This window comes from Chelonia mydas, chromosome 9 (assembly GCF_015237465.2).
Source record: "Chelonia mydas isolate rCheMyd1 chromosome 9, rCheMyd1.pri.v2, whole genome shotgun sequence".
Classification (NCBI taxonomy): Eukaryota; Metazoa; Chordata; order Testudines; family Cheloniidae; genus Chelonia; species Chelonia mydas.
Genome location: NC_057855.1, coordinates 49,975,120 through 49,992,466, shown reverse-complemented (window position 1 = coordinate 49,992,466; position 17,347 = coordinate 49,975,120). Strand labels below are relative to the sequence as shown.

General features: G+C 58.2%; 1 protein-coding gene across 4 annotated transcripts in view; it reads left to right on the top strand.

Annotated features, from left to right (window-relative positions):
* TRPM2 (transient receptor potential cation channel subfamily M member 2) overlaps positions 1 to 17,347 on the top strand; it is a 57,419-nt gene that overhangs the window by 32,965 nt on the left and 7,107 nt on the right. The window contains exons 15-28 of one of the 4 annotated variants that reach the window (XM_007052618.3): positions 598 to 743; positions 1,485 to 1,597; positions 2,629 to 2,842; positions 6,243 to 6,361; positions 6,725 to 6,857; positions 7,040 to 7,211; positions 8,822 to 9,002; positions 9,899 to 10,080; positions 10,364 to 10,496; positions 13,264 to 13,351; positions 14,011 to 14,098; positions 15,015 to 15,166; positions 15,749 to 15,825; positions 16,059 to 16,160. In XM_007052618.3, the coding sequence (XP_007052680.3) occupies positions 598 to 743; positions 1,485 to 1,597; positions 2,629 to 2,842; positions 6,243 to 6,361; positions 6,725 to 6,857; positions 7,040 to 7,211; positions 8,822 to 9,002; positions 9,899 to 10,080; positions 10,364 to 10,496; positions 13,264 to 13,351; positions 14,011 to 14,098; positions 15,015 to 15,166; positions 15,749 to 15,825; positions 16,059 to 16,160 (1,900 nt within the window). Of the gene's footprint in view, positions 1 to 597; positions 744 to 1,484; positions 1,598 to 2,628; positions 2,843 to 6,242; positions 6,362 to 6,724; positions 6,858 to 7,039; positions 7,212 to 8,256; positions 8,525 to 8,821; positions 9,071 to 9,898; positions 10,081 to 10,363; positions 10,497 to 13,263; positions 13,352 to 14,010; positions 14,099 to 15,014; positions 15,167 to 15,748; positions 15,826 to 16,058; positions 16,161 to 17,347 lie in introns of those variants that run through there. The other 3 variants (XM_043522868.1, XM_037909566.2, XM_037909567.2) reach the window with 3 other exon arrangements.

Below are 17,347 nucleotides of genomic sequence, written 5' to 3'. Positions count from 1 at the left end.
CTTGACTATTCCAGTGCCGTGTACTGGTGCCAGATACCCCCAGGCTAGGAGCGTCGGTACACAGAGATGGATAGTTATCTCCTGGGCGTCTGCGAGACAAAGCCGTGCTTGGCTGGCTGGCCTTAGGGACGTGGTGGGTGCTGTACCTGGACCAGGGTGTTTGGTACACACGTATGGGGCTCGGGCCATTTGTTTGGAAAGTTGTTGCTTGGGGGCTGGGAAATGTGTCTGGTGCCGGGTAGGAGAGGCTGGAGCGGAGGCCACAGTGCAACATAATGGCTGGGCCTGTGAAGAGTGCTGGGCTCAGAGGTCAGCAGGAATCTGTTCAGAGCACAGCTGGACATGCCATGACAGAGTGGACTAACTCCAGAGATGGATCTCCAGCCTAGCAGGTGCACAAAGCCTGCATCTGAAGCTTGGGCCAACGCAGGGCCCTGAAAAGGACAGGAAGCTCTGGGGCCGGGCTGAATGGCGCTGCCTCTGGCCCCATCCCCAGGAACGGCCTGTCTCCTCCGCGGTGCAGGGCTCGATCCACGCTGGGCACTAGCCTCTCTTTGGCCCATTGCCCACGTGTGGCTCTGCTCTCTGCCCTGCTAGGCGTGTTCACAGAGTGTTACCGCAAGGACGAGGAGAGAGCCCAGAAGCTCCTTATCCGAGTCTCGGAAGCCTGGGGCAAAACCACCTGCTTACAGCTGGCGCTGGAGGCCAAGAACATGAATTTTGTGTCCCACGGAGGCATCCAGGTGTGTTTCCAGGCTGGGAGGAGGCACCCACCTCTTCCCTGTCCCATGCTAGGGCCCAGTATCCCGCTTCCTAGGTGTGGGGCTCAAAGGAGGGCACGCCACTGCCAGGGCCTTGTGTCGGGTCCCCCAGCACTGTCTCCCGCTGCCTGAGCTTGGCCAGGGGAGCATGTCTGGCAGCTCAGGCTCCACCAGGTGCCCTGTTCCCATGGCACCCTGTTGCTCTGAGAGTGCCTGCACCCATTACCTGCATCGATCCTGTGCCATGCTGCCTGGAAAGGGCAGAGCCCATGAACCTGTTCTCGAAGAGAGAGGGGACGTGCTGTGGCATATGGGCTCCCTGCACACTAGTGCTTCCCCACAGGAGCTCACACATGCTCTTGGATTGCCCTGAGTGCCCCACCCCGGCACTCACTGGCTGCCCACATTGTTTCATTGCCCGCAGTCCATTTCCTCTGCTCTTTGGTGGCCACTCACTGATCCTCGGCCACACGGGGTCCCTGTGCACCATCCAGACTAGTGAACTACTCAGCAAACCAACCTCTGCCAGCTTCCATCTGGCACAGCTGTGGGCAGTCCCTGGGTTGTTCACTGAGCCCTCTATGTGAGGGGTGTGGATCTGGCCAGGGGTGGGGTGGGCCATGGCAACATTTCTGTTTGGGATCAGCAATGCTGGAGCTAGGGGTGAAGGGGGCCAGCTCTGGGCTCCATATGAGCTTGATTTCCTTCCTCTGCCGCAACCAGGCCTTTCTGACCAAAGTCTGGTGGGGGAAGCTGTGCGTGGACAACGGGCTCTGGAGGGTGATCCTGTGCATGGTGTTCTTCCCCCTCATCTACACCAGCTTCATCACCTTCAGGTACCACCAGGGCTCCCAGGATGGAGCTGGCACGTGGTCCCGGCCCTAGCTGCCGTGCGCTGCTGGGAGTCGGACTGTAGGACTCGCATTCCCTGACTGCAGAGTGCTTGCCTCCCTCCTTTGCCTCTCCCCTGTGCCACTGTGGCATCCCCGGGCTGGCCACTGGCGTAAATAGTTCTCCTCCTCTCCCCCCCCCCGCCTCCCCCTCCCCCCCCCGGCTCCAGCTCAAGGCTGCCTGAGCACCCCCAGCCCCAGAGTTCCGGGCAGGCTGGCTCAGCACCCACAGCCCCAGCATGCCAGGCAGGCTGCCCCAGTGCCAGGCAGCCCGAGCACTGGCCCCAGCTGCCTTGAGTCCTGGGCCACAGGCCGGCCCGCCCCAGCCCAGGCCAGGGGGAAGAGCGGGAAGCAGGAGGGGGTCTCAGGGCGGAGCGAGGGCAGGGCCACACTTGGCTGTTTGGGGAGGCTCAGCCTCCTGTGGCCTGCGATACCCACCACCCATGCCCGCTGCCATCCCACACTGCACTGCTCGTGCCCCGGGAGCCTGGCTGATCTACTCCCTGGGAGAAATGGCCCAGCCCTTGGAGCTCAGTGAGCGCTGTTGTGCCAGCTAGCAGCAGCAATCCTCTCCTGCCGTCAGCTTCAGCCATCTTACCCGGGAACGTGATCCCAGCCGGCCAGCACAGGCCTGTGGTCACTGGTGAGCCTTGGGGGCAGCCAGGACACTCTGTCAGAGCTGGGCTCTGTCCTCACAGCAGCTGCCCCAACATCTTCCTGGGCATGGCATTGCTTGGCCTAGCAAGCTGCGATGGGAGAATATGAGGGGTCTTAAAGCACAGTATAATGAGAGTAATAGCAGTCCTGGGCCAGGCAAACCTGCCCGTCCCCGAGGGGCTGGGGAGAGTCCCAGGGTTCCCTAGCTGCACTATAACTGCTCAGAGCAAGGCCTCTCCCGGTTAGTCCTACTCAGCTGCGTCCAGCTCCCCTCTAACAGCTGAGTCAGCTGTTCCTTCCTGCTTCCTTCCCCCATGCAGGGAGAAGAGGCTGCAGCCCATGAGCTGCCTGACACGCACCCACGCGTTCTTCACGGCCCCCATCGTCATCTTCCACCTGAACATCCTCTCCTACTTCAGCTTCCTCTGGCTCTTCGCCTACATCCTGATGATCGACTTCCAGGCGACGCCGTCCTGGCGGGAGTACGTCATCTATTTTTGGCTCTTTTCCCTGGTGTGTGAGGAGACCCGCCAGGTACGGGGTGGGCTCGGCAAAGGCGTGGGGGGCAGGGGAGATGGTGGTGATGCTGCAATCCAGGCTCTGCCGGGCCTCTCTCCCAGTCAGCGAGGGCTGCCCGCCCCAGGGTCTCTCGGAAGGGCAGCAGGCAGCAGCTGTTCCTGTTTTCTCACTGCTGTGTGTGCTCCCACAACAATCCCATCACCTATGCCAGCCAAATGGTGCTGTCGCACCTGTCGGTTGGCCACACACTCACTCGCGCGCTCTCACATGCCACGCTCATGGGGTTCACGCCAGATGGGCCCTTTGGACCATCTAGTCTGGCAGGGCCGGCCTTAGGGAAAATGTCACCCTGGGTGAACTTGTATTTTTGCACCTCTGACACCTGTGGATGCAGTGCCCCCCATCCCCTCTGGCTCCTGTGGGTGCCCCCCGCCATTGCCCCTGGCCTCCACGTGCTCTCCAGACTCCCCAGTCCCCAGCGCCCACATGGGGAAAGTGACCTGGATGCACAGAGCGGCTGGCATTGATGCTCGCTCCCCCCTTGAAAGCTGCTCCTCCGCGCACCCCTCGGGGGCTGTGAGTGGGGAGTGACGTCAGGGGTTGTTCCCCACCTGGGCTGTGTAAAGGGAGGGCAGGAGAGCAGCAGCTCCTGATGCCTCACAGCACAGCCTGGGTGGGGAAAGTGACTTGGATGCAGGGAGCCCTGGCGTTGCTCCTCGCTCCCTGCCTTGCAGCCCCCTGGAACATGGGGAGGGCGAGCAGTATGTGTGTCACTGCTCCCCCCCATGTTCCTCTGATGGGAGGAAGCAGGGAGACATCTGGGCACCTCCCCCAAGCAGTGCTTCCCTGCCAGCCAGGAGCAGTTTCTGACACTACACTGGCAGTGCACACCTCTGCACTGCCACACGGCGCCCTCTGCACCATGGCGCCCCTGGGCAGTCACCCGAGTGGCCCACCCCTAAGGCTGGCCCTGTAGTCTGGCCTGCTGTACGTCATATACCAGAGAATTTCACCCAGCCACACCAGTGTCAAGCTCAGTCACTTGTGTCTGCACACCTTTCGGGAAGATGTGCTTTAGTCAATCCGAGACAGCGAATCCACCACTTCCCATGGTAGTTTGTTCCCGCTTGGCCCTCTGGTGTTCTTCAGACATCATTCTGCCCCGGCGACTAATCTTCATTTAAAGTTAGAGGCGCTCGGTGTTGGCAACGCTTGGCTGTTTTATGTCCCGGCTGAAACCTCTGAAGAAGGTGGCAGAGCAGAAATATCAGCAGTACGGTTCGGTGCTTAGATGTCTTGGGCTAGCAAGCTGCGATGGGAAAAGATGAAGGGCCTGAAAGCACCGTATAATGAGAGGCAAGAGCATCAGAAGCTCCCTAAAAGTGGCGGAGTCACCAGCACCCGAACCGTGGCCCTGCCTCCTGCACCCGCCCCTTCCCCCTGAGGCCCTGCCCCTTCTCCCCCGTCCTCGCATCACACCTTGCCCCAAGATCCCGCTCCTGCGCTGCCTCTTCCCCCGATACCTCTCCACCCCCTCACCCCCATCCCTCACCCTTTTGGCCAGTTTAAAGTGATGGGGCCATGGCCCCCTAGTCCCCCTCCCCCGATGAGAGTAACAGCAGCTCTAAACCAGAAAAAGCTGCCCCTCCTCAAGGGGCTGGGGAGAGTTTCCAGGGTTGGCACTGCAGCCCTAGCAGTCACCCAGTGGCCACAGGCCTGCGCTGGCGGGCTGGGAGCACATACCCAGGTAAGCTGGCTGAAGGTGGCATGGGTTCACCCTCTCTGTTCAAAACATGGGCCTTAGTTCCAATATGAATCAGTCTGGCTTCTGCTTCCAGCCATTGGTTCTTGTTCTGCCTTTTCCTCAAGATTAAAGAGCTCTTTAGCACCAAATATTTTCTCCCGTGCTTACTAGAAAGCATTGAGGGCATAGGCCTAACCCAAGTCGGGGGAGAAAATTTTGGTATCTCCGGCGTTTCGTAGTCTGCCTCCACCTGTCGGCCCTATTTACCCTTCCAAATCCATGACATAGCGTGAGGGACTAACAGGGGTCTGTCCTTTGGCGATTTGTAGCGATTACAGAGAGAGTCACTGATATTCTGGGCTGATTGAACTGGAGGGATAGTTCAGGAGACCGCAGTACCCACAGAGAAAGTTGGTGGCATTCCCAAGGTTTTGTTTGAACTGCTCTTGTGGATACTTTTGGGCTGAGTCAGGGGAAGGAGGAGAAGTGCCCAAGATACTGAGACCTTCTTAAATGAAGGCACTAAGGCTCAGTACTGAAATAAGGAACTGGCAGCTTTATGGACCCAGGGGTATCTCCCAACAGTCTGTCCCACTGTGCTTTGAGTCCCCTGTAAAACCAAGCGTGGATATATTGGGGTGGTTCCAAGAGACCTGATCAGGAGCCTGGAGGGGATCTTCTCAGCACATGTGTGGATGGAATATTGCATCTTCCCACAGAAACTGTCCCATAACTGTAGCATAGATGAGAAGATGGGAAGACAGGGATTGTTTCTGTGGGAAGAGCTGTCCTTGTGTGTTTGTCCCAGAGCTAAGGTGAACGCAAGATCTGTTCTGTAACCCCATGGGACGACAAAGAGCCATTGTCACCAGCAAGGATTCATAACTCACTGAGATGGAATCACAGAAAATGCCAGGTCCTTAGCTGGTGTCGATAGCACAAGTGCCCCTGACTTCTAGAGAGGTGGTCTATGTGACTTGAGTGGAGCTATGAGCCAGCTGAGAATCTGGCCCATTTCTCACAGCTAAGCAGTCAGGCCATGTTAGAAAGTGGGTTAGGAGAGCTCCAAAGTGCTCCAAGATGTGATACTGGAGATTCATTGCCCTTTCGTTCCTCAGATCACTGAGAAATGATCTCAGGGTTTGGCCAAAAGGAAAACAGTAAGAATGAATCAGCCATGGGGGTGTATGCAAGGATCCTACCGGTCCCTTTGGAAATAACCGCAGTCAGATTCCCAGCCTCACTCCATTATGCAAAAGAAGAGTTCTAGGTCAGCCTCTCAAATGCACTAGCAAATATTTTACAGGACATCTAAGAACAGAACCTGCCACCTTCTTCAGAGGTTTAGGCCGGAACATAAAACAGCTAAGTGCTGCCAACACCAAGCGCCTCGGTAACTTTAGATGAAGTTTGGTCACCGGGGTAGAATGATGTCTGAAGAACACCAGAGGGCCCAGTCTCAGGGATTGTTGAGTATTCTCCTGGTGCCAAAATCACCATGGCAGGGAAATTCATTATCAATTGAAGCCCACTCCCCCATTTCCTCCCACCCCCTTGAAATCCAGCTCAGATTCCTGTTGGGGACCCAGTGCCACAATTGCTGTCTCAAGCGCATAGAAGCAGCCTATGTTCTGTTTATTGACATACCGAAACCACTTCTTTTCCTAACAGCTGGTTTATGACCCCGATGGCTTTGGGGTACTGAAAATGGCTTCCTTGTACTTCAGTGATTTCTGGAACAAACTGGATGTTTGCGCCATCTTGATCTTTATAACAGGGCTGACCTGCCGGTGAGTACGTGGGATTCTGTAGGACGGTATAAAACTGCTTCTTTGCTGGAGCTGCTGGAAAGCCAGGGAGGGGAATTTGCAAAAGAGGTGGTTGGAATTTTTTCAATGAAACATCTACGTTCAAATTTGGGATGAAACTTTTCATGGAAACGGGGATCATTTTGCCCAGCTCTGCGCTGTCCCCAGCTGCTGTGTCACTCCGTCGGATAGGTTTTGTGCTGTATCCCTCTCTCAAATGGTACTCTCGGGGTAGACTTATTTGTTCCCCAGGAAAGCAGGCTGTGAATTTTTCTGTTATAAAAAGGCAGTAACATTGGTTAAGCCAATGCACTGATATGTCTTCCTTTCCCCTGTCTGTGTCAGATGGATCCCATCCACTTTATATCCAGGACGGATCATATTGTCTCTGGCTTTTATTATTTTCTGCTTGCGGCTGATGCATATTTTCACAGTCAGTAAAACTCTGGGGCCCAAGATCATCATAGTGAAGAGAATGGTAAGAGCTGCTCCCCCCTGCAGATGGCATGATGTCAGTAGGAGCAGAGTGGGGCCTACGTGCGATATGTGATCCGGGTATCGGAGCTGTGCATGCCTTCGTTCTGGGAGAGGGTGTAATTCTCTGCACCTGATCTGTGGAGGGGAACCTTTTCACTCCTGCGTTGTCTCATGGCTTTGCAGATGAAGGACGTCTTCTTCTTCCTCTTCCTCTTGGCTGTCTGGGTTGTGTCCTTTGGCGTAGCCAAGCAAGCTATCCTGATCCATAACGAGGAGCGTGTGGACTGGATCTTCCGGGGCGTCGTCTACCATTCCTACCTGACCATTTTTGGGCAGATCCCTTCCTACATCGATGGTACGGAACCTAGGGTTTCTCGCAGGCTCCTGGCTGGGCCATGAGATTTCCAAAGCGGAATGTCTTTGTTACAGTGCAGAGACACCCCTGTGCTGTTCTCATATGGCTGAAACAGCTAGTCTCGTCCTGCCAGCGCGCAGGGGCTCCACACAGCTCAGCGCCTTCCCAGCAGGAGTCCAGTAGCAGCTCGGCTCTGAGATTTTGATCCAGAACAGCAGGAAATGAGGCTCAGAGTGAAAGAATGAAATTGAAATAAAACATGAAAGACAGAGAGAGCGAGAAGGGCAGAGAGGAGTGAATCTGGGGCTGTGCCCAGAGCTGGTTTGCTGTGTCCTTTACCATGCACACCCTAGCTCAGACCAGTGTCACAGAAGGACATGAGCCCCTTCCCTGCTTTCACACCACTCTGAGGAAGGAATTTTGTAGAAATAAAACACAACGGGCCAGCGCATCCCTTCCGGGACACCTGCTTGATGCAGAGGCAACTCCCTCAAAGTCAATGGGCCAGATCGCGAGCTGGTGTCAATTGGTCTAGGCCCACTGAAGCCAGTGGATCATTACACCCATCAAACTGATGTCATGGAGTGGAGACTTGGGCTCAGTGCTTGTGTCGGAGAGGGTGGCATGAGGGGTCACCAGAGACAGGAGAACTAAAACTAAAGTGACCCTAAGAGCCTGATCCTGTGAGATGCTGAGCTCTCTCAGCTCTTGATGCTGTCAGCATCTTTGAGGATCAGGACCAACAGCAGCAGGGACCCTTGCCTGACTGTCTCTCTCCCAGCATTCTCCACTTCCTTCACAAATGCATCCCAAATAGTGTCTCCACCCCACAGCTCTGCTGGCATGGGTGGGGTGGTGCCATTCATTAGTCATGCAGTCACATGACCATCACTGGTTTCCATGGAAATATTTGCGACTCCTGAAGGGGTTGCACATTTGCAGGGGAAGTGCCGGGTTTGCTATTAGTCATGTCTCTCCTCTTAAAGAGTTACTCTGACCCAGTCAGGCAGCAGAAACAACACCACGTGGCCAATCGCATGCTGTAAATGACAGCTAGAATAAAGCAGTGGGAGCCAGTCTGAGGATGGGAACTATGATTCCAAACGTACATACACATGCAAAGGACAGTCTCCGGAATCGGGAATCCGGTGTGAATGACTCACCATTCTGAGAGAGGCCTGAATTCCGTTCATTGCCGGGTCAGCTCAACGCTGTTCTCCCAAGTCTAGTGGGTAACTCATCACTGATGAGTGACTGCACCTGCCAGCCTCGGGAGCGGAGCAGAGAAAAAAGCTCCAGCCGCTTTCCTACCCGTGAGTAGCTGCTAAGAAACAACCAGTCAGTTACAAGCGTATCGTGCTCCAGCGTCCTAGAGGCAGCTGGGTGCAGCTGCGCCATGCAGGGACTGAGTTTGAGTTCCCGACGGAACTCCCTGGCCTGGACGGGCAGGAACAAACTAGTGTTTGCTATTAAGACGGCTGCTATTAAGCCAATCTGTTTAAGGTGGGCTGCTGGGTCCATGCAGAGCTGCCCAGAACAGCAGCATGTAACACACAGCTGGGACAATGACAGAGCCTGCCATTGTGAAACTCTGGTCTCTTCTCTCGCAGGGGTGAACTTCAATCTGGATCAGTGCAGCCCGAATGGAACAGACCCCTACAAGCCCAAGTGCCCCGAGAGCAATAAGGATAAGCGGCCCGTCTTCCCCGAATGGCTGACAGTCATCTTGCTCTGCCTGTATCTGCTCTTCACAAACATCCTCCTCCTCAACCTGCTCATCGCCATGTTCAAGTGAGTCCGACCCAGCACCGCCACCCCCTGCTCACTGCACCTGTGGGGGGCCATCGGGCGAAGAGAGGGTGAATTAATGCTATAGTAAATGGGGGGGGGGGGTTTGCTCAGTGCTGGAGTAAATGGGCGTGAGGGGGACAGCATGCCAGGCATACCACTGCTCGGGGGCAAGCAGTATAGGGGCTTCAGCAGCGAGGCACTGCAGGCGCTAGCCCGGGTGGGTCCCAGGAACTGCTCAGACACACGGCTCAAGGCACTTGTCTATGTGGAGGGGGGTGGATTGGGGGCCCCAAGTGCCCTGACCTTCCTGGGGGGTGGATGGACGGTCCCAGCTGCACTGGCGTTCCTGGGGAGGTGGATTGGGGAGTCCCAGGTGCCCTGACCTGTCTGGGGGGTGGATTGGGGGCGCCAGGTGACCTGACCTGCCTGGGGGTGTGTGGATTGGGGGTCGTGGGTGCCCTGACCAGCTTGAGGGGTGAATGTGGGGTCCCAGCTGCACTGGCCAGCACGCAGGCTAGCTCCCGGGCACACTGGCTCAGATGTCAGGTGACCTGCTCTAGATGCAAGCCTGAGGTACCAGCCAAAAGCCTGAGGAACCTGGTGCTGGTGAACTGGCTGGGTGCTGTGGTGCAGACACATTGGCAGGCCCCCAGGCAAGGGTCCACCTGCCCCTCCTTTGGGAGCCCGCCCACCCCTCTGTGCTGGGGCCAACCCCTGTGCTCTGCAGAGCAGCAGGAAGGGAGGCCAGGAATGAAAGGAAAATCAAGGCTGGAAGCCAGCGAGAAGGGCAGAGCGCTGTGCCTGGGGCGGTGCCCAGAGCCGGCTTGCAGAGCCCCTGCCTGGCACCAGCTGGTATGAGCGTAGCTAACCCCTCGCCCCCTGGGCCCTCCTCCCAGCTACACGTTCCAGCAAGTGCAGGAGCACACCGACCAGATCTGGAAGTTCCAGCGGCACGACCTGATTGAGGAGTATCACGGCCGGCCTGCTGCTCCCCCGCCCTTCATCCTCTTCAACCACTTGCAGCTCTTCATCAAGAGGGTCCTGCTCCGGCAGCCAGCGAAGCGGCACAAACAGCTCAGTAAGGAGCTCCCTCCCAGGCCAGGCCAGGCCGGGCGTGACACAGTGGGGCCTCGCATCCGCTAGGCTGGGCCAGGGCGACGGTGCATCGCGGGCCACAGGGGTTTGCAGCATTGCACTGCCATGGTTCAAAGGGCCATGGGGAAGTGATGACATTCTCCAGGCCCGACTGGGATCTGGAGGAGACATAGTACCACTGGGGTCTGAGTGGCCTGGAGTAGGGCCTGGGTCTGAGGGACCTGGGGGTTCTCCTCTGGTGCTCAGCTCTTCGGTTTCTCCTGCAGAAGAAAAGCTGGAGAAGAACGAGGAAGCGGCCCTTCTTTCCTGGGAGACGTACCTGAAGGAGAACTACCTGCAGCACCAGCAGTGCCAGGAGAAGCAGAACATGGAGCAAAATATCCGAGACGTCGTGCAGAGGTACCGGCCCATCTCGCCCGCGTTCCCCTAGGAAAGACCCGTGGGTGTCAGTGCTCTCTGCCGTCACGAAGGGAGCTCTGTGTGGGGAGCCTTGGGCGGCTGTCCCCAGGGCCCCCTTCCTAGTCCCCCTGAAGCCGGTGAGAAAAACAACCACGTCTACATGCATATCTCTCCTACTTAAAGCCCCGGCATCCCAGGCAGGCCTGGCTTCTTCACACGACCCAGCGGGGGCCGTCTCAGTCTGGCGCCCCCAAACAGCTACTCCCCTCTCCTGAGAGAGAGGCCCCCTTTTTAGACCCCACTATAGTTCTTTGGCTCTCCAGTGTTCCTGGGCCTTCCCCGTCCTGGCGTTGTCCCTTAACAGCCCTTAAGTGTTTGTGAAGAAGTGGCTTATCCTTTTCTGCTTGTTTCTCCTGACAGCCCCCATTAAACTAAACTCAAGCAGTTTTCACGGTAACATGCCAATAACCAGGTCGACACAGAGTATTCGTGCATTATTACCAACCCATCACACCCTACCCCCAGCGCATGGAGCTATGATAGCCCTGGGGCATTCCCATCCAGTGCGTCCGGCTCAGGTGTGACAGAATCTGTGCGGGGACTCATCGCACTGCTGAGACGATAGATCAGCAATACTTTGTTTCCCTTTCGCAGCCTCTTTCCTTATAACCCAGCTGTTTCGCTCCCATTCCCATTGCCCCCAGCACGCTAACAGGCTGCTGGAGCTCCCTCCAGAACCTGTCTCCTCAATCGGGGGGCCACTGCAGAGTGAGACACGCTTCTCTCTTCCCTTGGGGGCTGCGTGGGTGGCTCTGCAGAGCTCCAAGCGCTAGACCAAGGGATCGATGACTAGTGGTTTTGGGGCTTATAGTGCAAACTCAGCCCAAGGTAAGCCAAGCACTTGGTGTATCTACCCAGAAAGAGCCACTGGAATGGCCATTGAGCCCTGCCGAGGGTGCATTGCAATGCACGTGGCTTCTCTCCCTTGGACCCTGGCTGGCACTGTCTGGGGATGCTGCAGGGGCAGTGCACTCAGTGGTTTGGGAAAGTGAGCATCCCTCTGCAGTGACTCCTTCTGTCGACTCGATGGGCTCAAGTGAAGTCCGGAGCGGAGGGATAGGTCAGTGGAGAAGAGCAGTCGGGTTATTAGGGCTCAGGTGCACTGGAGACAAGGAAAGAATCACTGTTAGTTAGTTCTCTGGCCCCAGCCACAGGGGGCCCGCCGAGGCCAATGGAAGCCCCTATCCAGCAGCCAGCAGAGATATAGGGCATACGTGTGGGAGTGATTTGGAGCCCTTGCACCTCCAGAGGGTACGTTTGGAGTGTCAAGGAGCAGCTTGGACCTGGAGGCTCCATGAAGAGCCCTGTTCACTCTATCAGTTACTTCTGGCATAATGGCTCCTGGGCTGGCACAGGTGTCAATGAGAGCAGGATGTGGCCCATTCTCTGCAGGGCTATAGGCATAGGCGCCAACTTCTCCTGGTGCCGGTGGGTGCTTGACCCCACGCAGCCCCTGGCCCCTCTCCAACTTCACCCCTGCCCCTGCCCCGTCCCCATTCCAACCCCTTCCCGAAAGTCCCCGCCCCAACTTTGCCCCCTCCCTGCCCCTATTGGACTCATTCCCCAAATCCCCGCCCTGGCCCTGCCTTTTCCCCGCCTCCTCCCCTGAGCGCGCCGCGTTCCCGCTTCTCCCCGCTCCCTCCCAGAGCTCGTTATGTCGCGAAAAACAGCTGTTTTGTGGCAGCAAGAGCTGGGAGAAGTGAGGAAGCGGCGTGCTCGGGGAGGAGGCAGAGGTGAGGTGAGGTGAGCTGGAGTGGGGGGTCGGGGCGGGGAGCTTGGCTGCCGGTGGGTGCAGAGCACCCACCAATTTTTCCCCGTGGGTGCTCCAGCCCTGGAGCGCCCACGGAGTCAGCGCCTACGGCTGTAGGGCCATGCTAAGCCTGCTGTCTGCTGTGGCAGAGCCACTGGTGGGAGAGATGGTGGGTTGTGGGTGAGACACGCAATGCAACTTGTGAGGAGATTTAATGTACACGAAAGTTGCCTGGTTGCATTGGGTAGAGCCAAGCAGAAGGCAGGTAGGTGTGTGCAAGCCCTTGCCCAGGCCACATCGCACCTCGGGGTGAGCTTGCAGGACACTGTGGCCTCCAGTGTCTATGTGATCTGCAGAAATGGGACTCAGGGGCAAACCAAAGGCTACAGCTCTAGCCAGATGCAGCAGCGAGCGAGCAGGGCCTGAGCAGCAGTTATGCATGGCTAGTGGTGTGTCATTCACGTGTGCTGAACCTCTCACGTAGTATGGGCCAGACTGGCCCTGCTGCCAACGCAGAGAGGGCAAGGAGCTGGCCCACCTCCATGCACTCTGCACCAGTGTGTGCACTCGGGCAGGGAGGAGCGGGCCACTCTGCCTTGCCAAGGGACGTGCCACGTGCACACTCAGCTGTGCTCCAGGGAGCGGGGGAGATTGAGGCACAACCCTCTGCAGAGTTGCCCGGGGGCAGTTCCATCCTGCCTCCTCTCAGGGCTGGGTCTGACCAGCATCCACCAGGGACGATGAACAGTGAGGGGCGCTGGGAATGCAAAGGCGGGAATTCGGCACTTTGAGCTGGCAGGCTGCGTGAGGGGCAGGAGGTCTGTGGACAGCGCTGTGTGAAGGCACGCAGGCTGCCCTGACCCTGGAGCAGTGCCTTGCTGGCTGTATGTCGCTGCGTGGGACGCCTGCTCAGCGCCTCGTTCCCCAAGGCCCCTGTCTCCTCTCACCCGCTCGCAGGGTGGATGTGTTGGCGGAGTTGCTGGATTTGGATCAGGTGAAGAGGACCGGACTGGTGGAGCAGAGGCTGACTGGTCTGGAAGAGCAGGTGAGACAGAGCTCGAGGCGCATGGAGAGGACAGATGTTGTCACAGATGGCCTTGCATGGAGTGGGTGGCATTTGGGATTGAGGGCTATATCAGGGGCACTTGGGATCGGGAGGGGGGACTGGGCTGGGGCCTGGGCAGCCGGCCATGTTCAGGATCGGAAGGTCATGGGGGAGGGAGGCCCAGGGAGTGGGTCAGAGGCTGGGGAGTGGGTTGTACTCAGGATCAGGCAGCCAAGACATCTCATCCAAGCTACTCTGGGAAAACTTGCGCTATTTGAGGGGCAATATAGTCCCATCCCACCGCTGAGCCTCTGCTCCTCTTCCATTTGAGTCCCTTCAGCAGAGGAAGCCCAGCAGAACTGGGCACTGATTTCAGTCCCAAGGTCAGAGGAATTACACGGAGGGTTACGCCCCCTGAGACCGTCTCCGGCGAGGGGCGCTCCAACCACTGTCCCGACAAAGCAGGGCCACGCCCCTTCTGGCTCTCACAATCACAGTAAAATTGAACTAAACCAAAACCCAACCACATCCCTGAGCCTGGAAATGGGGCATCCACACCCGCCCCTCTCTCCCCGCCTCCCCCGCCCATGTCCGAGCTGGGCCCTGGGTGGGAGCTCTGGGGGGTGGCTTTCCCTGACGGTCTGCTCTGCTCTGGATAGATGTCCCAGACCGCCAAGACCCTGGCCTGGATCGTGCGGGCCCTGCGTGGGAATGGATTTGGTTCAGAGGAGGACGCACCCACCGTGCGTAAGTCCAGCCAGTCTCTGGCTGACAGCATGTGAGAGGAAAGACCAGCCTTTGTCTTCTAGGACCCATTTCTCCTCTCGCTTCTCCAGGGTTCCCACCAGCGTCACTCCGCTGGCTCCAGCGCAGGCCTGATTGGCGCCAGTGCAGCTGCCAGGCCTGAGAGCAGGACAGGGCAAGGGGCTCCTAGGTGAGCTGGGTAGCAGGCCCTGCCCCATTGCAGAAGGAGCACAGAGAGTCTTGGATGCCCTGAGCTGGGGGAAGGGAGGAGGGGTTGCGCCTGTTCCCATGGCAGGCAGGGGGCATTGTGCCCAGGCTGGGAGGCTCGCTGCCAGCTTCCGCATACCCCGTATGGGCTGTGCTGTGGCGGCTGGATGCTACACAGCGTAGCAGGCTCCTACTAATTCCCCTCCCTGCCTCCAGCCCCATTGTATGGGAGATCGTCCTTCCCACCCCTTCCCCAGCAGCTTCCCACCTCCACTTGCCCCACAGCTCCCTCCCATGCTGGATTCCTTCTCGGAGTCCGTGCAGGAAGAGCAGGGCTGTGGGACGGGGAGGTGGCAGGGGCATATGTGTGACTGTGCTGGGGAAGAGAGGGGAGGCAGACCCACTTCTATGGGGCAATGCAACAAATAGCAAGTTCTAGGCCAAAATCTTCAATAGTCAGTGTCCTGTGCAGACAATGCCCGCCACTTGGGGGTGGCCAGGGGCACAGGGCCTGAAGCCTACTGGCCCCAGCAGGAGACTGTCCAGTGATCCCAGTGGGCTTTGGGTCAGGCCCAGAGAGTGGTGAAGGAAAGCCGTTCTTATGGGGAAACCCAGCTAACCGTGGCAGCAGGAACCCCATTGCTTTCACCCTAACCTTTCTCAGAGGTCCTCTGCTCCATGGGAGTCTCGGCTCTTTGTGTTTGTCTCCCAGTCCCCAGCAAAGCTCCGGAGCTGAAGGAATACGGCTTGGAGGAGAAGCCCGAGGAGACGACGGCTCTGTACCATGTGAGCGCCCGCAACCTCCTCTATCCCAGCTCCTCCACAGTCCGTTTCCCGGTGCCGGACGAGAAGGTGCCCTGGGAGGTAGGAGAGCGCCACTGTAGGGAGCAGGGCCTGTGGCTGGGAGATCTGCCCGGAGCAGAGGGGCCGTAGTCTGTGATGCTTGGGGCATGTTGATGGAGGCAGGCAGGGCCAGTGGGCAGAGCACTGAGCCGGGAGCCAGGAACCCCTGCCCCCGGCTCTGACGCTGCCTCACTCAGTGACCCTAGGCCCAAGATGTCAAGCGTGGGGGCCTCCAGCCATGGTTCGACCTGGAGCCACGTGGCCTGGGGAGGGGAGGGAGCTCAGCAGCTCAGTGCAGCAGGCCAAGGGGAGTACGGACCTACCTGTGGAATTAACCGCTGCACTTTGGGCACTTCCCACTGAGGATGCTGGGCTCCCCCTTGTTGTGCCTGTGTCTATGCTGACCTGAGTCCCGTTTCCAGCAGTGAGTTGGGCACTCATTGCAGGTCAGTGGGAAGTGTATCCCTCGGATGGTAGTTCCTCTGGGCCTCCTTGGGGTCCGCCAGCTCTCTGGAGGGGGCTATGCCGTCCTGGAGCCGCTGGCGGAAGGGCTGTGCCCCTGGGCCGGAGGGATGCGTGTGAAGTGGTTTGTGTGCTCTGCAGGTGGAGTTCCAGATCTATGACCCTCCCTTCTACGTGGCAGACAGGAAGGAGATTGCTGCGTGCGATCCTCTCAGAGAGTGAGTGTGGGATCAGGTAGTCTCTCTCTCTCTCTCTCTCACTCTCATATTCTCTCAACCCCCGACCTCTCTTCCAGCCCCCGGCTTTTGTGTATCCATCTCCTCCACTGGCTGGCTGTCTCTGTCAGCAGCACTCTCCTGCCCTCTGCCCAGCCCTGGCTCCGCCGGTGTTTGTGGCTGCTGGCCAGCACCGTGCATGCTGAAGAGGACAGGGGCTCTGTTCTGTCTTCCAGCTCCCTGGAGGCTCTTTCGAAGATAAACTACAATGCGATGGATGGACTGATCAACCGGCAGAGCTTCCACGGCACGTATACCATCCAGAACAGGCTGCCGCTGTGAGTGAGCCGGGCGGGGGGCTTCTCACACAAACACTGCCCAAGCAAACTGGCTCTGTTGCCTCGGCGCTTTGGCTCCGGCTCAGTGGTACCATGTCTCCCAGGGGTGGGGAGGAAGAGGGCAGCCCAACGTCAGGCCAGTCACAAGCCCGATGTGCCCCCTGCGGTTTCACAGTGCAGTGCAGTGACTCAGATCTCATGGGCAGCGTGTGGACGCCCCCTTTGGGGAGCCTAGCCCCCAGCCCTGTCCCTTCTGCCCTAGGCCCTGCCCCCTCACCCATAGGAGCCCTGAGCTCCCCTCCCCCTCACGGCCAGAGGAGCCCCAGCCGAACCACTCAGACCCCCAGGCTGCGGCTGGCCCGAGCACCAGCCCAACCCCTGGGCCACAAGCCAGCCCGAGCCACCCCAGCCACTGGCCAGCCTAAGTTTTCCCTGGCCACCGGCTGCCCCAGTCTGCCAGCTGGCCCAAGCCGCCGGCTGGCTGAGCCCTGGCTCCAGACTGCTGCCCGAGCTGAGGCCCTGCCGGCTTCGGGGAGAGGGGAAGCGAGGGCGGGGCTTCCGAGCGGAGCCTGGGCAGGGCCACGGCCTAGGTTTGGGGAGAGCTGGCGTATTATACCTGCCGCCCATGTCTGATCTTAACGCAGAAGGAGGCCTGGTGCAGCGGTGGGTTGCTCACTTGTGATCAGAGTGGTTAGTTCTCCACTCGCACTGTCTGGGATCACTCCATTAAATCCAGGGGAGTTGTTCCTGACATACACCCACAGGTGGGAGGCGGAATCAGGTCCCTAATCTCCATCCGCATCTCCCTCAGATTAGCAGCGAGAGGGGCTGCTACCTGCCCCATGTTATGCGAACCTGAGCAGTGCTTGGAAAACACAAGGAAGCTCAGGAGGTGCCCAGCTCCACTCACCAGGTCTTGGGTTTCCTGAAACAGTCTGAAATGTTGCAGCTGCCCTGCCTGACTCCCCCACTCCTTTCCAATCTGCCCGGCGGTTTCAAGGGAAGAGGCAAGCTGTTCACTTGGGGGTGGGGAAAGGGAAAGAAACCCTAACGTGTCAAAGCAAGTTCTACAGGGGCAAACATTTCTACCCAACTTCACTCTGCAAACCTCTCTCCATGGACGGGGACCAGGCTGTGTGTCTGATGGTGCCTCTGGCACTGTGGAAAATAGTGCCCTTGATCCTAAA